General features: G+C 43.7%; 1 protein-coding gene across 4 annotated transcripts in view; it reads left to right on the top strand.

Annotated features, from left to right (window-relative positions):
• Nucleotides 1-21,569, top strand: part of DHX57 (DExH-box helicase 57) — a 210,146-nt gene that overhangs the window by 116,085 nt on the left and 72,492 nt on the right. For all 4 annotated transcript variants that reach the window (XM_077486473.1, XM_077486472.1, XM_077486474.1 and 1 more), the window contains 4 exons: nucleotides 754-878; nucleotides 969-1,102; nucleotides 2,909-2,963; nucleotides 11,549-11,766. In XM_077486473.1, the coding sequence (XP_077342599.1) occupies nucleotides 754-878; nucleotides 969-1,102; nucleotides 2,909-2,963; nucleotides 11,549-11,766 (532 nt within the window). The remainder of the gene's footprint in view (nucleotides 1-753; nucleotides 879-968; nucleotides 1,103-2,908; nucleotides 2,964-11,548; nucleotides 11,767-21,569) is intronic.

Genomic DNA, 21,569 nt, shown 5'->3' with positions numbered 1-21,569 from the left:
TTAATCTCCTCTTATCAAGAGTGAATAAATTCAGTTCCTCTAATCTTTCCTCATAGCTGAGTTCCTTCATGCCTCTTATCAGTTTGGTTGCCCTTCTCTGCACTTTCTCCAGTTCCCCTGATATCCTTTTTGAGAACTGGTGCCCAAAACTGAACTGCATATTCCAGATGAGGTCTTACTAATGATTTGAACAGGGGCAAAATGATATCTCTCTCTCTGGAGTACATACCTCTCTTAATACAGGAAAGGACTTTGCTCGCTTTGGAAACCGATATGCCAAGAAGTTATTTATGCAGACTTGTAAAACTACCAAAAGGTCCACTTTATACCTGAAAATTAAGAGATTTACAGCAAATGGCACATACCACGTTACAGTTTCTAATAGTTACATAGTTTGGTTGAAAAAAGACACAAGTCCATCTTTTGGCATTGAATTGGACATTTACAAATGAATAAGTGAGTTAGCTCAGTGTACAGTGTTAAGAGTTTGAGGAGTAAGGTAAGATACTTAGATCTGTAGTAAAAGAAAAACCTTCCTGCTCCCAAATTTTATATTTTTGCTTCAAGTTTCACTGCAATTAATTTTAAGTTTAGCACTGAAAACACTGAGTTTCTCCTTTAGCAGAACTCTCTTCACCCAAAAGGGAAATTGTGCATTTGAAACTTTGAGCTTGAAAGCTTTGTAAGGTGTAAATCACTCCCACTTGTATAATAAGGAACATAATAAACCACTTTTTATTTCTGCTTATGAAGTCTCTAGGCACCAGACTTCTGTACTGTACAACTGGTGTTCTTCTGAGGCGTCTAGAAGGTGACTGTACTTTGCAAGGTGCCACTCATATAATTGTGGATGAAGTTCATGAAAGAACCGAGGAAAGGTAATCATATATACTACAAAATATTTATGGTTAGCTTTTATACCTACATTCATTTGAAGCTACATTTTACTATTGTTTTCTTTAATTCAGTGACTTCTTGTTGTTGGTGTTGAAAAATGTTATGAGCAAGAGACCTGACCTGAAGATCTTGCTTATGAGTGCCACTTTGAATGCTGAGCTATTTTCACAATACTTCAACGGGTGTCCCATTGTTCATATACCAGGTAACAGATCTCTTGTTTGTAACAACAGGCTATTCTCATGCACCTTGCGTTTATGGTAGTTGTTGTATGTCCTAATTTTGACAGGTGGTAGAAACGGTTGGTCTGGCCTCTTTTTTTACTTTCTAACAAGGCAGCTGGAGGGGCAAGTACACATGCCACAACCAGGTTGCTTTGCTTCACAGTTGCAGTAAATTTAGCTCGGCTTGTCAAGTTGGCAGGTGCCACCACCTGTTAATTTCTCCCATTATAGTCAATAGGATCATGCCGGAACTGCAAGACAAACATTTGGCAAGTTGCATCGCATCAGTTTCATGCAAAATAGTTTGGTCGGAAAATAGTAAAAAAAAAAAAAACTCTCAAAGATCCCTGCCTGGCCTGCATGTACTCACGGCAGGGACAGACGCCAACCAATGATCGCCTTGTAAGTGAGAGAGAGAGAGGTGAAGCTGATTAAACTGACAGGAGGTGCTAGAGCCGGGCTGGGTAGGTGAGATGCAAAAAAGATGAGGACTGTAGAGGGGGATGGGGGAGAGTAGTGCAGAGGTCAGTGTCAATAAGGAGGGGTAGAAGTGAGATGTGGACAGCCTGTGAAAGAGAGCTGAACCCTGCACTCTGTGCATAGCATACCCCTGAACCCTGCACATGTATGTAGGTCACCCCTGAACATGTATGTAGTGCACTCCTGAACTTTGCACTCTGTATAAAGCGATCTCCCGAACTTTTTCACCCTGTATGTAGTGCAATCCCGAATTCTGCACCCTGTATGTAGCGCAATCCCGATCTCTGCACCCGGTATGTAGCGCAATCCCGATCTCTGCACCCGGTATGTAGCGCAATCCCGATCTCTGCACCCGGTATGTAGCACAATCCCGATCTCTGCACCCGGTATGTAGCGCAATCCCGATCTCTGCACCCGGTATGTAGCGCAATCCCGATCTCTGCACCCGGTATGTAGCGCAATCCCGATCTCTGCACCCGGTATGTAGGGCAATCCCGAACTCTGCACCCTGTATGTAGCGCAATCCCGAACTCTGCACCCTGTATGTAGCGCGTTCCCAATCCCGAGTATTGAGTAGGTCCCCCTTTTGCTGGCCTGACCCATTGAGGTATGGATTCCATTAGACCTCTGAAGTTATGCTGTGATATATGGTACCAAGCCATCAGTAGCAGATCCTTTAAGTACTGTAAGTGTGAGGTGGGGCCTCCATGGATTGGACTTGTTTTTCCAGAGCATCCAATAGATGCTCTGTTGAGATTTGGAGGCCAAGTCAACACCACATTGGTGTGTTTCTTAAACCATTCTTGAAACATTTTTTTAGTGTGGCAGTTCACATTATCCTTCTGAAAGAGGCCACTTTCATCAGGGAACACCATTTCCATGAAGGGGTGTACTTGGTCAGCAACAATGTTTAGGCAGGTGGTAATGTCAAAGTAACATCCACATGAATGGCAAGGCCCAAGGTTTGCCAGCAGGACATTGCCGAAAGCATCCTACAGACTTTCAGGTGCCACTGTAACGAGATCGTTATTATTCACTTAAGCTGACAATCGTCATAACGTTATGGCTGATGGGGGGGGGGGGGGGGGGGACGACTGGCTGTAGAGATTGGAAACAATAGGAATGTTGTCTTACAAAAAGTCAGGGTGATAGAAGAACCCAAATGTCTGTGATGTCTTGTGCATGGGAGAAAATATAATGTATCCACTGTGCACTATTTAAGTAAGTGGTAAAATAACATTGTGACCTTTCTTTAAAAAAACAACATCCCAGGTATTATGAATGTTAAAATATGCTGTATATTTCAGGTCATACTTTTCCTGTTGAACAGTTTTTTCTGGAAGATGCAATTGCTAAAACAAGGTAAAAAATGCTTATTTATATTGCTTTTTTTACAGTGGTAAGAAAATGTATATGAACCCCTTGGATAAGACTTGAACGATGTTTTGGAGTAATTTTTGACCATTCCAGCCCAGACACATTTGTAGGATGTCTGGTGTGAACGGCTCTTCTGACGTTTTTCCGCAGCATATCTCTGGGGTTAAGGTCTGGGCTCTGACCAGGCCACTCCAAAAATTTTATTTCCTGACGCATCATGGCAGCACACACAGTGGGTTGTGACTCCGCCTCCACAACCTGATAGGACTGGTTAGCTATAAGATTTGAAGAGGAGTCCACCGTTGCATTCTCCTTTTCCTCACCTGTATGGGACATTACGTTTCGAGTTTGGTTAGCATGGAACCCCTTACCGCACCACCCCAGCTAGGTTCAGCCTCTCCTACTTGGAAGTCCCTGTCCGTACGGTCTCTAAATGAGCCATAACGCAGGGAGCCCCACTCTGGTGGTCTCAGGGGCAAAAAAATTACAAAGCAGCGGGCTTTTAAAAAGAAAAAAAAAAAAAAAACCTTAAAAAGGTTGTAATGATTGCAGCGGTCTCCCCCTTTCCTATCTGTCGTGCTCCCCAGCATGTCGCCTTTCTCTGCCTACCTTCTGTTTTCAGTCCTCAGTTTTTCCTTTTTTTTTCTCTCCTCTTCTTTTTCTCCCCTCTGGGCACGCTGAGCCCTGTAGTTCCACGGCGCTGTGACCCTTCCATCATGGCGGTTCCGTCCGGACGATCGGCGCTCAGGAAGTGACGTTTTCCCCTTGCCCTCTGCATTTGCCAGCATCCAAGATGGCGCAGGGCGGCGCGGGCGGCCAGTGCGCATGCGCGGCGGTGACGTCACTCTTCCAGCGACGGCGGGCTATTTAAAAAATGTCATTTTCGTTTGGAAGTGCTGCTTGTGCCTTCCACGCCATCTACCATCCTGATCTCTGCACACAGCCTGCTGCCTTGCAAGACAAGTCCTCCTGAACTCTGGTAAGCCTCTTTTCTTTCATCTTTATGCACTTTGCCATTCATTTATTTGCTGCACCTTCTGCCCATACTCTGCATTGGCTCTTATACTGAAAACCTCTGGTCACAGGTGTACTCTATTCTTCCTCATGGAGACCGCTGCCTTAGTAGACCATCCTAGAACCGTAAGGTAAGGGGGCGTATGGATTGGTAAGTAGCGAAGAGGAGAAAAAGAGAGCTCTGCCACTAATACCTTTCATTTTGGTAGCTCTGGCAGGTCTTCGGGGTCATCCCATTCTAAAAGAAAGGAACGTTCCCCCTCAAGACACTGTCACTCTCGGCGAAGTCGGTCAAGGTCTTCCCGTCATCACAGAGAACCGCCATCCTCACATCGTGAGGAACACCATACCCGTCCTGCGGTTAATACCTGCTGGGTCTGTGGAGCGCAAGCATTACCTAGTAAGCTTGTTTGCCAAGTCTGTCTGGAGGAAGCAACTCGGGACAAGGAAGCTGACGCTAGAGAAGCCTCCAATATTATAAGAGACTCAGTTAAGGAAACAATCCTACAGGTGACAGCTTATGATCCAATCAGGTCATCTAACTGAGCCTCAACCTCTCATTCTCCTCAGGATCCAGATGACTCCCCAGAGGATGAGGATCCCCTGACCCCTACAGTTTTCGACTTTGCATTAATAAACCCTTTTGCGAAATCGGTTAAGGAAGCGATCGGTTGGGAGGAAGAGAGAGATGTCCCGCCTAAGTTAAGGAAATACTTCCCTAACCTAAAAAAAGACCCTGAGGTCTTCCCCTTTATCGAAGAGCTAGAGGAGCTCATAAGAGATGAATGGCAAAAACCAGAAAAGAAATCCGGCTTAAACAACAGATTAGCGAAGCTCTATCCCCTAAAAGAGCCAGCAGTGAACCCTCTTATCTCCGCTCCCGTGGTAGACTCCTCACTGATGCGCTTAGCGCGCCATGTAACCCTACCAATAGAAGACGCCGTAACCTTTAAAGATGTGATGGATTGCAAAATCGATCTCGACCTTAAGAAAGCCTACTCAGCAGCGGGGGGGGCCTGTAGGCCTGCAATCGCTCTAGCAGCGGTCGGTAGAGCCATCACCTCCTGGACATCTGGAGTTGAAAAATTAATCGCAGAAGCGGCGGACCAAGACAAAATCATTTCAGCACTGCAGGAACTCAGCCTTGCGGGTGATTTCGTAGCGGAGGCGGCGGTGGATGTTATTCGGTCATCAGCAAGAGCAATGCTGGCCTCAGTAACTTCCAGAAGGGCTCTCTGGCTAAAACCTTGGTTTGCTGATGCGACTTCCAAATCCAGCTGGTGTAAGATCCCTTATGATGGCACTAACCTTTTTGGCTCAAAATTAGATTCCGCAATATCAAAGGTCACGGGGGGAAAATCGGGTCTAATAGACAGAAGATCCAAACAGAAAAATCCGCCCTTCAGACGTCACCTTCCGGAAAGGTACCGGGACGTAAGGTCTTATAGACCCGGGAAAGAATTCAAACGGAATTGGCGAAGCACACAACCCTCTTTTGTGAGAGTCCAAAAATCGAAGACAACCGTGCCGGGAGACCAACAAAAATCTTTTTGATGCCACGCATGCCCAGCCCGCAATAGTTGGTGCGAGGCTGAGGCTATTTGCCCAAACTTGGATAGACAAAATAAAAGAACCCTGGGCGATATCCACCATCCAGCAAGGTCACAGGTGGAAATTCAAGCGAAAACCGCCAAAAAACCACTACAAATCTACCAAGCTACCCTTTTCGCGCCTGAGGCGAAAGCTTTTAGTCAGATACATTATGGAGTTGCTCCAGAAGCAAGCAATTATAGAAGTTCCACAGGAGCAGAGAGGAGAGGGGTTTTACTCCCCCCTTTTCTTGGTGTCAAAGAAAACAGGCGACCTGAGGCCCGTGTTGGATTTAAAGAAGTTAAACCAAATGATTCTAGTCGAATCATTCAGGATGGAGAGTCTCCAATCAATATTACTAGCAATAGGGGAGAAAGATTGGATGCTCTCGGTCGATTTATCCGACTCTTATCTACACATTCCAGTGCATCAAACCTTTCAAAAGTACCTACGCTTTGCGATAGGCAGGCAACACTTTCAATTCAAAAGCCTCCCATTTGGGATATCAACGGCACCCAGGACCTTCACAAAGGTGTTACTTCCGGTTATAGCACTATTGAGAGAAAGAGGTCTAAGAGTACTACACTATCTCGACGATATTCTTCTTCTAGCAGACAGTCGAGAGATACTTCTACGACATCATTCAATTCTGATTTCCACACTCCAGCAATTCGGGTGGATAGTGAATTGGAGGAAGAGCAGCCTGGTCCCAGTGCAGAAGATGGTCTTCCTAGGAGCCGAATTGGACACCAGATCCAACACAGTAGGGCTTCCCCAGGAGAAACTTCATCCTCTTATCCGCAAAGTGAGAAAGCTACTATCAGTAGACCACCTATCTGCAAGAAAATGCTTAAGTATTCTGGGCTCAATGTCATCAACCTTTCTAATGGTTCAGTGGTCTCAATGGAACTCCAGGGTATTCCAGAATTCGTTCCTAAAACAATGGAACGGGGTGTCAATGTCACAACAAATAACAATCACCAGAGCAGTCAAGGAGTCAGTACGTTGGTGGACTCAAACCAACAATCTAACTCACCGTCGTCCTATCGTTCATCCACTCCCAGAGATAGTAACGTCAGATGCCAGTTACCTTGGCTGGGGTGCGTATCATCTAGATCGGGGAACACAGGGCCGCTGGTCCTTCTGTCCACAGGGGATAGTCTCGAATGTTCTGGAACTCAGGGCTGCATGGCAAGCACTTCTAACTTTCAGTCCCCTCCTTTCAGGGAAGAGTGTCCTCCTGCGTATGGACAACACAGTGGCTGTGAATTATGTCCACAGGCAAGGGGGCACAAGAAGCAAAGTTCTAATGCGGGAGGTACGACCGATAATCGAGTGGGCCCAAGTCTACCTGACGGATCTGAAGGCAGTATACATACCCGCAATTCACAACCAACTCGCGGACGATCTAAGTCGAATATTTATTTCAAACAACGAGTGGTCTCTCAGTCACAAGGCCTTTACTCTTCTGACACACAAATGGGGTGTTCCCGATATAGATCTGGCAGCGACTCCAGCGAATCGCAAATGTACTCGCTTCTTAGCAAGGACCGCCTATCCAGCAGCAACAGGGATCGACTGTCTCCACCATCCTTGGGAATTTCGCCTAGGTTACATATTCCCTCCGGTGCCCTTGATAGCCAGGTTTCTGGCCAGACTGAGGACTTCGTCTTCCACGGTAATAGCAGTGTTGCCCTTCTGGCCCAGAAGACCATGGTTTCCGACCATCCTGCAATTGAACACAGAAGAGCCTCTCCCACTTCCGCTGTTCCCAGACTTGCTCTCACAAGGGAAATTTCTACACCCGTCACCAGAGCGACTACACCTGACGGCTTGGAAACTGAAAGGGAAAGGTTACTAGATCAGGGTTGTTCATTAAGAGTAATATCCACCTTACAACAAGCAAGGAAGAAATCGACAAACAACATATATAATAAGATTTGGAAAAGATTTTCTGCAATAGCCCAACTACAGTCCTGGAATCCCCTTTCTCCATCAGTGTCTCAGGTGTTAGAATTCCTACAACTAGGCCTAGAGAAAGGCTTAAGGTCAAGCACTTTAAAAGTTCACGTCTCTGCCATATCCGCAATGACAGGAATCAAGTGGGCTTTAAACCCCCTCATCATTCAGTTTCAGAAAGCATGCCTAAAAATAAGGCCTCCTAGAAAACCAATTTTTCCGACCTGGGACCTATCGATCGTCCTAGAAGCCTTAACCAAAGAACCTTTCTCGACGGGGGGGATCAATATCCCTATGGGACTTGACACTAAAACTATCGTTTCTAGTTGCAATCACATCGGCCAAAAGGGTCTCCGAGCTGCAAGCTCTACTAATCAAAGAACCACACCTAGTTTTTTTCCCAGACAGGGTCGTACTCAGACCTTCGGAACGGTTTGTGCCAAAGGTAGCATCTAGCTTCCACTTTAATCCGGAGATCAATCTTCCCGTTTTTCTCAACACAGATGGAAATCCACACCCTCTGGACGTGAAGTCTGCAATATCCGCCTACCTGGAGGCTACCGCTCCATTCAGGAAGTCAGAAAACCTCCTAGTCATTCCGCATGGCGGCAAAAAAGGTCAAGCGGCTTCTTCAAGAACAATATCCTCATGGTTGATTAAAGTCATCAAGAAAGCATATCTAGTTCAACACCTTCCAATACCGGAATACCTGAAAGCGCATTCGACGAGAGCGATGGCGACCTCATGGGCAGCATACAACAGAGTGTCACCAGAGACTATTTGCAAGGCAGCAACTTGGTCATCAAAAACCACATTCATGTCACACTATAGAATAGACCCGGCTCAATTAACTACGGTTGAGTTCGGGAGATCAATTATTCAATCAAACTCATCTATATCCTGTACTTGAGTAAATAAAAAACTTCTAAAAGGCACCCTCCCATGTAGCGAGTTATTTCCCACTGTGTGTGCTGCCATGATGCGTCAGGAAAACGGAAAATTGTATACTCACCTTTCCGTAATTTTCCTTTCCTGACGCATCCCATGGCAGCACACAGGATCCCACCCCTCTAAGGTGATAGTTACTGAGAATGCAACGGTGGACTCCTCTTCAAATCTTATAGCTAACCAGTCCTATCAGGTTGTGGAGGCGGAGTCACAACCCACTGTGTGTGCTGCCATGGGATGCGTCAGGAAAGGAAAATTACGGAAAGGTGAGTATACAATTTTCCGTTTTTGCTGAAGCCAGTCAGTGGTGGATATACTGTGATGCTTAAGGTCATTGTCCCACTGCATCATCCAACTTCTACTGGTGGACAGCCACTCTGACATTATCCAGTAATGTTTTTTTTATGGAGAGCATTGGCGTCCTCCATGGTGTTCTGCCATGGACTGCCCTCCCTGTTCATCGATCTTAAAATATTTGAGTGTCTTTTAGCAATCAAATTTTAATTAGACTCCAAACTACTGATTCCAATTAGCTTTTGTTGAAGTAGTTAGTCTATTGGTTCACTTACTTTTTCCTCCAGCACTGTAAATGTTTAACCACTTCAGCTCTGGAAGATTTACCCCCTTCAAGACCAGGCAACTTTTTTTTTTTGAAAATGCGCTTCTTTAACTGTCGGTCATGCAACGATGTACCCAAACAAAATTGATATTTTTTTTTTTTTTGTTTTTTTTTTACACCAATAGAGCTTTCTTTTGGTGGTATTTGATCACCACTGGGTTTTTATTTTTTGTGATATAAACAAAAAAAATCCCCAGAATTTTGAGAAAAAAAAAACTATTTTCTTAAAACATATTCAGTAAAAAGAAAAATCTAATTTCGTCATACATTTTGGCCCAAATGTATTCTGCTCCATGTTCTTGATAAAAAAAAATCCCAATAAGTGTACATTGATTGGTTTGTGTGAAAGATATATCACCTACAAGTTATGGTGTATATATATTGGAATCTTTATTTAAAAAAAAAACAAGAAAAACAAAAACTATTTAGCTAATGGTGCTCTTTGCAGGGATGAGAAACTGACAGATCACTCCCTCTGTACAGAGCTCTGTGTTGTTTACCAACACAGAGCTCTGGACTGTGAGAATCAACAGGTCCCAGGAGTGAATTATTGGCTGGGACTTGTTGACATGCTCCCCCTGTGTACAATCAAAGCAGGAGTAAAGGGGGGGGGGGGGGGTGCGCGCACGCTTTGCCCACAGCGGCCGGACGTCTGCAGTACATTTCTGGATGGGCGGGAAGCAGTTAATGTGTTTATTAACCACTTCAATACAGGGCACTTTCGCCCCCTTCCTTCCCAGACCAATTTTCAGCTTTCATCGCTCTTGCGCTTTCAGTGACAATTGCGCGGTCATGCTACACTGTACCCAAATGAAATTTTTATCATTTTGTTCGCACAAATAGAGCTTTATTTTGGTGGTATTTATTCACGACTCAGTTTTTTATTTTTTTGCGATATAGGCGCAAAAAAAGTGGAAATTTGGAAAAAAAAACAATATTTTCTTTTTTCTATTTAAAAAGAAATCCAATAAAATCATATTTTGTCATAAATTGAAGCCAAAATGTATTCTGCTGCATGTTTTTGGTAAAAAAAATTCCGTTAAGTGTATAATGGTTTGTGTGATCACGGACATATGTGTGCAGGTGATCACGTACATATGTGTGCAGATAATCATTGGGACATGTGATTTTAGTGGGACATATGTGGGGGACATGTTTTTATTATTAGGGACATGTGTTTTTATTATTTGGGGACATGTGTGTTTTGAGGACATATGTGGGGACTGTGTTTATACTGTGTGGTGTGTTTACACTAGACTGGTGATCAGTTAGTAAAAAGCTGTAAAAACAGCTCATACTCACTGATCATCAGCCGGCTGCAGCGATCTGCTCTCCTCTCCTCAGCGATGACTTCTATGTGAGGAGAGGAGGAGCCGATTGCCTAGCAACCGGCTGTTTGTTTACATCACATGACGGCCGTGATTGGACACGGCCATCATGTGATCAGGAGGGCCAATCACAGAGCCCTCCTGCCGATCTGAGATGTGCTCGTGTCACCCGGACGCGGCACATCGGGATCGCGCCGCTGCGCGGGCACGCGCGATCCCGCTCCTTCTGAAGGACGTTCCTGAACTATCAGAAGTAGATGGCTCCCACCCGGCTGTATATGTGCATTGGCCGGGTGGGAAGTGGTTAAAGACAGGAGAAATTATATTTGTGTTATCAGCGTAAAGTGTATGTTCACCTTTACAGACAATCTGTAAGGTGAACTTACACTGGACCCTGCAGATTTTTCTCCTCATAGAATGCTCCTTGATGTACCTTCTGACGAGGTATGTTTTTGGAGATTAAGCTGGTGGGATTTCTAAGCCCGGACCGGTCAGGCGGCGACCTGATGTCTCCTAGCGGGTGATCGCCATGCTCCAGGTCAGTGAGACTCGGAAGGGGGGGGGGGGGGCTTGGTTTGGTGTGAGGAGGGCGTCCTGTGTATTTTCCCCTTACAGATTTTTCTTTAAACACATTGTGTTTGTCTATTGTTGTCTAAGGATCAGATCACATTTTAGGCAAATTACTGCAGAAAACCAGTTAGTCCAGGGGGTTCACATACTTTTTTTCTTGCCATTGTACATTTATCATATGTATCATAATAACTAAAACATTCCTGACATTCTTTTACACACCCTTTTTCTCATAGTGTTTGTGATTTTGTTAAATTCTGTATTGTGTATGATAAAATTGGACAATTTTTTTCAGTTCGTTTTTTTTTTTCCTTGCAATATGTAAAAAAAGTGGTTTATGAAAAATGATCATAATTTTAGTGGTAATTTTGAATAAAAAAAAGCCAGAATGTGTTGCACCACCTAAAAGAAACATTTATGAATACAAAAAGATATGGATGCCAAATGTATTTGCTAAGGACGTAGATGCCATTCTTGATATACAGCACATTGATGAGTTCTGTTGTGTAAGATTTTGTATATTTCCACCAAACTTTTTTCAGGTATGTTCTGGAAGATAGAAGCCCATACCATCGCTCCTCCAGGCATTCATCGACAAAGGATACCTCTAAGCAGAAGAAAGGGAAGAGCTATGAAGAGATTATGGGAGAATTAGAATATGAAATCAATGACACACTAAAGATACAGGAAACAAGGGCTGTAAAGGATAATGTGCCAGACCAACAACTGAGCTTCCATGAGCTATCCACCCGTTACAGTGGTAACATTAATAAATACTTTGGGGTCTTTATAATTTCTATCAAGTAATAATGGGCTAATGAAATACAAAATATTAAGGATTTTTTTTTTAAAGCGGAGTTCCGCCACAAAAAAATAAAAATTAAGTCAGCAGCTACAAATACTGCAGCTGCTGACTTTTAATATTAGGACACTTACCTGTCCAGGGCGCCCGCGATGTCCTCACCCGAAGCCGATCTGTCCCTCAGCTCCTGGGTGCAGGTGCTGGCATCTTCGGTAAGGGAATCAGGAAGTGAAGCCTTGCGGCTTTACAGCCTTGTTCCCTGGTTCCCTACTGCACAAGCACGAGTCACGCTGTGTGTTCTGAGTGGTTCCTGCTGTCTTCTGGGACCTGTGTGTCTCCCAGAAGACAGCGGGGGGGGGGGGGGGGGGGGGGACAGGGTGTGGATTGCTATTGGCTGTTGGGTGTAATACGGCTTTAAGTCGGGGGGGGGGGGGGTGACTAAATCAAGGGGTAGACTTATTTTAGGTCTCCTTAAACATAACTTCATCATGTGCATTTAGTATTTACTGCCACTACTGACAGTGTGTCATAATGCCTAGCTGCCTGGCTGTCTGACTTTACATAGTTACATAGTTAGTCAGGTTGAAAAGACACATGTCCATCAAGTTCAACCACACACACAAAAAAAAAAAATTAATAATATCATACAATCCCATATACCCAATTCTATACCCACAGTTGATCCAGAGGAAGGCAAAAAACCCCAGCAGAGCATGATCCAATTTGCTAAAGCAGGGGAAAAAATTTCTTCCTGATCCCCCGAGAGGCAATCGGATTTTCCCCGGATCAACTTTACCTATAAATGTTAGTACCCAGCTATATTATGTACACTTAGGAAATAATCCAGGCCCTTCTTAAAGAAATCCACTGAGCTAGCCAGAACCACCTCTGCAGGAAGTCTATTCCACATTTTCACAGCTCTTACTGTGAAGAAACCTTTCCGTATTTGGAGATGAAATCTCTTTTCCTCTAGACGTGAAGAGTGCCCCCTTGTCCTCTTTGTTGACTGTAAAGTGAATAACTCAACACCAAGTTCACTATATGGACCCCTTATATACAGTGCCTTGCGAAAGTCTTCGGCCCCCTTGAACTTTTCAACCTTTTGCCACATTTCAGGCTTCAAACATAAAGATATAAAATTTAAATTTTTTGTGAAGAATCACCAACAAGTGGGACACAATTGTGAAGTGGAACGAAATCTATTGGATATTTTAAACTTTTTTAGCAAATAAAAAACTGAAAAGTGGTGCGTGCAAAATTATTCGGCCCCTTTACTTTCAGTGCAGCAAACTCACTCCAGAAGTTCAGCGAGGATCTCTGAATGATCCAATGTTGTCCTAAATGACTGATGGTGATAAATAGAATCCACCTGTGTGTAATCAAGTCTCTGTATAAATGCACCTGCTCTGTGGTAGTCTCAGGGTTCTGTTGAAAGCGCAGAGAGCATCATGAAGACCAAGGAACACACCAGGCAGATCCGTAATACTGTTGTGGAGAAGTTTAAAGCCGGATTTAGGGGGGCGTGACCGGCTGTCAGGGTGAGAGGTTGCGGCGGGCTCAGACCTACCGCCCGCTCTAGAAGCTAATGCTGCCGAGATGGTGTGGAGGAGGAGGAGGGAAGGAGAAGCCGAGACGCTGGGACGAGGTGACGTCGTGACGCCGCAAAGTAACGGAACGGTCGGTCAGCAGAGGGCGCAACAGCGGAGGAGTGTGGAGGCCGCCGTAGAAAGCTCTCCCACAGAGGAACATCGGTCCCCACGCAGAAAATCCCGGTGAGAGAGGGAATAAAGGCGGAGGGTGGGATAGAGCGCTACCCCCCCCGGGGGAAGAGACATTAGACTCTAAGGTATGATCAGGAAGAGGGGGGTGGAGGAGGCGGCCACGCACAATGGGTCACAAGCATTGCGCAGTTCTAAGGATAAAGCTGGTCACTCGTCTGGGCTGACAGGCGCTGCTGCTGCAGCTGCAGCCGCTAAACTTGAGCGATATGCCCATACACCTAATCTGACTCCAAGTCAAACACCTAAAAAGAATGTGCAAAGTGGAGAGGGGCAGCAGCAGAGCACTATGGCAGTGCAAATGGCTGGAAGGAAGAGCCAGGGCTCGGTGACAGAAATAGTGCCGACAAATTTAAATAAAACAGCAAATATAGCAGCCCAATTAGACTCCATGGTTGTAATAGGTGGAATCTTGGAAGCACAGGAGTTCGTGAGTAACCCCTCCACAGAGAAGGGGATCGGACGGGACACTGAGATGGGTGTAGAAGGAGAAATTTTGGTAAAGGGAAAAGAACCATCTTTAAAGGAAATTTTATCTGCGGTTAATACATGCAAATTATCATTGGATGATGTATCAGATCAATTAAAACAGATAAGAGAAGATGTGTTAAATCTAAAAAATGAAGTACAGAAAGCTGCGGTTCGCATTTCAGACCTGGAGGAGAGAGTCAGCCAGGTGGAGGATGATTTGTTTCCGTTGAAACAGGAGATGCAAATGATGAAGGGCCAGTTAAATGTGTGTATGGATAAAATGGACAATATGGAAAATATTATACGCAGGAAAAATATCAGAGTCTTAGGTCTCCCGGAGAAAAGTGAAGGCAATGGTCTCGTTGAATTTATGGAAACATGGATAAAGGATAAAGTAGGGAGCGAGAAGCTATCAAGATTCTTTGCAATTGAAAGGGCGTATAGAATTCCGTTTAGGATGGTGGAAGGAAGAAGTCACCCCAGACCTATAATCATCCAATTATTGTCCTATAGAGATAAAGTTGTTATCCTTCAAAGAGCAAGAGAACTGTGTAATCTTGAATATAATGGGACAAAGATTTCATGGTATCCGGATTTTTCCCCCGAGCTGCAAAGGCAGAGAGCTAGGTTTATAGAGTGCAAAAAGAAATTGCAGAGTCTTAAAGTGAACTATGCATTACTTTATCCGGCAAAGTTGAGGGTATCAGCATTTGGGGAAATTGCATTCTTTAATAGTCCAGAAGAAGTCAAATTGTGGTTGGAGAAAAATAAGTGTCAGTTTCAACAGAGGGGAATGGTGTAATATGAAAACAGAAAGAAAATGGACATTATTTTCGGACTAAAGGGGAATGTCCCCATATTGCTCTTTTTGTCTCCTTCCCTCTCCCCCCTTTTTTTTTTTTTTGTCTCTCTCGGTTGCAATGGGGAATATTTTTTTTTTGTCTTAGAAATAAGAGTAATAGGAGTGGGTTGGTAGGGTGAGTAGGTGGAAGGATATATCACTCTGGGAGGTAAAAACGGTCATATTGGAAGCCCCTTAGAAGGGCCCCAAGTGGGGTATGGGGGGGATGGGGAGGGGAAAGAGAAAAGGGATGGTGAGTGTGAATGGATGAATGATAGAGTGAGAAAGGAGGTTGAAAGGATAAGGAAGGGTATAGGTAGGCATGGTAAAGGATTGTCATCTGCACAAAAAATATTTAAGCACAGAGTTGATGTGTGGAATAGCAATAAATATGGTGGTTAGTGAAAAAGGTCACAAGAAAATTAAATTGAGTGAGGCACAAGGCAATAAATTGTCAAATTTATATAAAAAGTGTTAAAAATGTGTGTAGGAAATATGGTAAATTTGAGATACAAAATATGAGTGGGATTAAAATTTTGGAGCACTGGAAAAAAGTAAGGGGGGGAACACGTGTTAAAACACAGAGAAAGCACTTAGAATGGAGAATAAAAGTTTGATATTGTGATTTTGGCCTTAAGTATGGGAGCAAGTAGTAAAGTAGGGAATTTCACTAAAAGTGTTAAAATTTGTTCTTGGAATGTACGGGGGGTGATGGAACAACTGAAGAGGCGTGCGATATTTTCTATGGGAAATATGGGTAATTATGGGATGCTCTGTTTGCAGGAGACCCACCTGGACCGAGATACAATCAGTGTGTTAAGACACAGGAAGTATAGGATACAATATCATTCTACATATACCTCTTACTGAAGGGGAGTGAGTGTTCTAATAGATCCTGGGTCGGGTCTAACCTGCAGGCAGAGCATCATAGATGTTAAAGGGAGATATGTGTTTCTTTTTTGTGGTATAGAGGATAAAGCATGTGTGATTGCGAGTGTGTATATCCCACCGCCATTTAATGCAGAAATATTAAATGAACTGTTGAAGTTTATAATCAATAAGCCTGGAATCCCGGTTATAATAGCAGGGGACTTTAATATGATAATGGATGAAAAAATAGATAGGTTCCCACAGAAGACAGGTAGTAGGGAGGGACCTAATGGGTTGTTATTTCAATTGTGTGAAGAAACCGGTTTTGTGTATATATGGAGGAGGTGGAACCCCTTAAGGAAACAGTATTCTTGCCACTCCAGGACGCACTCTACCTTGTCCAGGATCGATATGGTGCTATGTAATGAAGAGGCATTGGGGATGGTGGAGAAGGTGGAGTACGAGCCAAGGGGAATTTCAGACCATTCACCTGTAACGCTTTTAATGACAATAGGGAGAGGATGTAGCAGAAGGGAATGGAAAATAAATCCATTCTGGTTAGAATTAATGGATAACACGGAGGGGATAAAAGAAAATCTAAAATAATTTTTGAGTACAAACGTAGGATCTACGTCCCTGGGAATAATGTGGGATGCCCTGAAAGCCTTCCTAAGGGGGGAATTAATAAAAAAGATATCGCAGATTAAGAAGAAGGGGACAGTTAAGGAAATAGAAGCAAAAGAGAGGCTAAGGAGGTCAGAGGAAAGGTATTTAAGGGCCCCTTCAGAAGAGAGCTATAGGGAATGGGAGAAGAACCAGGTAGATTATAAAAGACTTATATGGGAGAAAGAGGAGAAGAAAAGGCAGTTCCAGAGTCAGACCTTCTTTGGTAAATCAAATAGTTCGTCCCCAATAATACCGGCGATTTTGGACAGGGAGGGAGGTATAAGGAAGTCAACACCTGAGATAGTGGAAGAGTTTAGAAAATATTACGAGGAATTATATAAAGTTTCAAATCCCGATGTAGAAGGGGAGATGCAGGAATTCTTTGGAAAAATAACATTACCCAGTCTGTCAGAGGAAGATAGGGAGGGCTTGGAGGCGCTGCAAAAAGTAACAGCAGAAATGATAAAACAGAAAGCCCCAGGTCCGGATGGACTGCCGATAGAAATTTATAAAAAATTTGGGGATATACTCTTACCTGCTCTCCTACAGGTGTTCAATGGGGCCTTTGAAGTGGGGCAGTTGCCGCTATCAATGATGGAGGCCACAGTGGTGGTCTTGGCAAAAGAAGGGAAAAACCAATTGGAGACTGCATCATATCGACCTATATCGTTACTGTGCTCAGACGTTAAGATTTTGGCAAAAGTACTTGCAACAAGGGTAAAAAACATCATTTCAAAATTAGTACATCAGGACCAAACTGGGTTTATCCCAGGGTGGTCCACAAATATGAATGTGAGACGTGCCTACTTAAATATTCAGATTCCTTCAGAAAATGAAGGGAATAGAGTAGTTATGTCTTTAGATGCGAAGAAAGCCTTCGATAGTGTGGAATGGCATTATTTGAGGAGGGTGTTAGCGGAATTTCAATTTGGGCCGAGATTTATGCAATGGATAAGAGTACTGTATACAGGACCAAGGGCGAAAGTGAGGATAAATGGGGAATGTTCAGAGGGGTTCCACTTGGAGAGGGGGACAAGACAGGGGTGCCCTTTGTCGCCCCTGCTTTTCGCCCTCTCGGTGGAGCCTCTGGCCATAGCCTTGAGAGAGGCGCAGGATATCCGGGGGTTTAAAAGGGGGAATGAAGAGGAAAAGGTTGCTATGTATGCAGACGACGTGCTGTTGTTTTTAGGGGATACGGGGCCCTCATTGGTGGCGGCAATGACTCTGATAAAAGAATTCGGGTATTTCTCTGGACTTAATTAACTGGGAAAAATCAGTCCTCCTTCCAGTGGATCCCCTGGATACTCCATTGCCAGTACAGGTGTCCCAAATTGAAATAGTTAAGCAAATTAAGTACTTGGGAGTGAATATGACGCCAGACCCAAGGCAGTATATAGCAGGGAATTTAGTCCCACTTATGTCAAAATTAAAGCGTAAAATCAGAGTATGTAAGAACCTCCCCTTGTCAGTAGCCGGCAGGTGTAATTTAATTAAGATGGTGTGGATGCCTCAAATATTGTATGTCATACAAAATTCACCAGTCTGGATTCCAAAATATTGGTTTAAGAAAATGGAAAGTTTGTTTAGAGAGGTGATATGGAAGAATGGAGTGGCAAGAATTAGTGCTACAGAGACCAAGGGAATTGGGTGGGTTGGCACTACCTAATATGAGAGTCTACTTTTTGGCTGCCCAATTACAGTACATGAAAGGAGGTAACCTAGCAGTAGCGATGAAGGGAGGCTGTCCCCTGGGGAGGGATACCCCGCATAATACGGTGGTGGAAGCGATGGAGGCCGACTTATTTAGGACCAGATGCCCCACAGTTCAACTGATGGTAAAGTGTTGGGAGGAGGTAAAAGGAATACTGGGGTATAGAGGATATACGGAATTCTCCCCAATATGGGAAAATAAAAATTTAGAGGAAATTAAGAAAATGGGGAGATTAGTAGAATGGGATCGGAGGGGTGTCCACTTCTTAGCGCAACTATATAGGGACGGGAGACTGAAAACATTTCAGGAATTAAGGGATGAATATGGGTTACCTGCTCACTCCCTCTTCAATTATATACAAATTAAACATGCGTTGGAGGCACAATTTAGAGGTAGGACGTTGGAGTGGAGTAAGATGCCGGTACTCAGGAGAATTATAAGTAGCAATACATCGAAAGGAGTTATTTCGGATATCTACAGGTACCTAAAGGGAATGGAACAAGAAGGGGTGATAGAGGGAAAAGAAAGGGTAAAATGGGAAAGAGATGTGGGCCCAATATCGGTTGAACAGTGGGAGAAGGTTTTGGCGTTGGGAGCGAAAGTTTCATTATCTCCATCACATATTATATCTCAAATGTATTTAATCCACAGGGTATATTATACCCCTCTCAAGTTGTTTAGGTTTGGGAGTAGGCAGGACGCCGAATGCCCAAGATGTGGAGATCGAAGAGGGGATCTAATACATATGATTTGGTGATGCCCAAGATTATATAGATATTGGGTAGGAGTAATAGGGAAAATAAATCAAGTGGTTGGGCTATCACTAGAAGTAGAAGCTAAAATTTGTATAATGGGATTGATAGAAGAGGAGGAGGTCCGGGGGGATATCCATACAGCCGTAATCAGATGCCTTTTTCAAGGGAGGAAACTAATTGCGTATAAATGGCAGAGGAGGGAAGCACCCACAGTAAAGGAATGGATGGAAATGGTTAAAGACACGATAAAAAAGGAGGAATATATATATAGGAAAAGAGGTAACTATGGGAAGTTTGTTAAAATATGGGGAAAGTGGTGGGAGTAGTGAACAAGAGTGTGTAGGATGTAAGCGTTATGGATGAAGGAGTGAGTGAATATGGGGCGGGGAGGGGGGAGGGAGAAAGCAAAGAGTAGTTTGTTTAATTTTGATTCTATTTATATTTTGTATAAGTTGTTGATTATATTGAGTATTTAATATTATTGGCTGAGGGAATGGGAGGGGGAGAGGTTTGGTGGGGAGAAAGGGTACGGGTGGGAGAGGGCAGGGAAATTTGTATACAAGAGGAATTATTGTATGTGCTTATTCTGTGGATGTATCTGTGAACTTGTATACAAAGCAAATAAAATAAAAGAAGATTTGGTTTAAAAAAGCCGGATTTAGATACAAAAAGATTTCCCAAGCTTTAAACATCCCAAGGAGCACTGTGCACACGATCATTTTGAAATGGAAGGAGTATCAGACCACTGCAAATCTACCAAGACCTGGCCGTCCCTCTAAACTTTCAGCTCAGACAAGGAGAAGACTGATCAGAGATGCAGCCAAGAGGCCCATGATCACTCTGGATGAACTGCAGAGAACTACAGCTGAGGTGGGAGAGTCTGTCCAGAGGACAACAATCAGTCGTACACTGCACAAATCTGGCCTTTATGGAAGAGTGGCAAGAAGAAAGCCATTTCTCCAAGATATCCATAAAAAGTCTTATCTAAAGTTTGCCACAAGCCACCTGGGAGACACACCAAACATGTGGAAGAAGGTGCTCTGGTCAGATGAAACCAAAATCGAACTTTTTGCCCACAATGCAAAACGATATGTTTGGCGTAAAAGCAACACAGCTCATCACCCTCAACACACCATCCCCACTGTCAAACATGGTGGTGGCAGCATCATGGTTTGGGCCTGCTTTTCTTCAGCAGGGACAGGGAAGATGGTTAAAATTGAGGAGAAGATGGATGCAGCCAAATACAGGACCATTCTGGATGAAAACCTGTTGGAGTCTGCAAAAGACCTGAAACTGGGACGGAGATTTATCTTCCAACAAGACAATGATCCCAAACATACAGCAAAATCTACAAAGGAATGGTTCACAAATAAACGTATCCAGGTGTTAGAATGGCCAAGTCAAAGTCCAGACCTGAATCCAATCGAGAATATGTGGAAAGAGCTCAAAACTGCTGTTCACAAACGCTCTCCATCCAACCTCACTGAGCTCGAGCTGTTTTGCAAGGAAGAATGGGCAAGAATTTCAGTCTCCCGATGTGCAAAACTGATAGAGACATACCCCAAGCGACTTGCAGCTGTAATCACAGCAAAAGGTAGCTCTACAAAGTATTAACGCAAGGGGGCCGAATAATTTTGCACGCCCCACTTTTCATTTTTTTATTAGTTAAATAAGTTTCAAAAATCCAATAGATTTCGTTCCACTTCACAATTGTGTCCCACTTGTTGGTGATTCTTCACAAAAAATAAAAATGTTATATCTTTATGTTTGAAGCCTGAAATGTGGCAAAAGGTTGAAAAGTTCAAGGGGGCCGAATACTTTCGCAAGGCACTGTATTTGTACATGTTGATCATATCCCCCCTTAATCTCCTCTTATCAAGAGAGAATAAATTCAGTTCCTCTAATCTTTCCTCATAGCTGAGCTCCTCCATGCCTCTTATCAGTTTGGTTGCCCTTCTCTGCACTTTCTCCAGTTCCCCCGATATCCTTTTTGAGAACTGGTGCCCAAAACTGAACTGCATATTCCAGATGAGGTCTTACTAATGATTTGTACAGGGGCAAAATGATATCTCTCTCTCTGGAGTCCATACCTCTCTTAATACAGGAAAGGACTTTGCTCGCTTTGGAAACCGCAGCTTGGCATTGCATGCTATTATTGAGCTTATGATCTACCAAAACCCCCAGATCCTTCTCCACTATGGATTCCCCCAGTTGTACTCCCCCTAGCATGTATGATGCATGCATATTCTTAGCCCCCAAGTGCATAACTTTACATTTCTCAACATTAAACCTCATCTGCCACATAGTCGCCCAATTAGACAGAGCATTGAGGTCGGCTTGTAAATTGGTGACATCCTGTAAGGACGTTATTCCACTGCATATCTTGGTGTCATCTGCAAAGACAGAAATGTTACTTTTGATCCCAGACCCAATATCATTTATAAAGATATTAAAAAGTAAGGGTCCCAGCACTGAACCTTGGGGTACACCACTGATAACCTTAGACCATTCAGAGTAAGAATCATTAACCACGACTCTCTGAATTCTGTCTTTTAGCCAGTTTTCTATCCATTTACAAATTGATAATTCCAAACCTGTAGATTTTACCTTACACATGAGCCACGTGTGCGGAACTGTCTCGAACGCTTTCGCAAAATCCAAATCCTTTA

The sequence above is a fragment of the Lithobates pipiens genome, unplaced genomic scaffold (genome assembly GCF_037356315.1).
Source record: "Lithobates pipiens isolate NorthernLeopardFrog02 unplaced genomic scaffold, aLitPip1_a1.2 Scaffold_18, whole genome shotgun sequence".
Taxonomy (NCBI): Eukaryota; Metazoa; Chordata; class Amphibia; order Anura; family Ranidae; genus Lithobates; species Lithobates pipiens.
The sequence above is the reverse complement of the archived record's forward strand: the minus strand, read 5'-3'. Positions and strand labels throughout refer to the sequence as shown.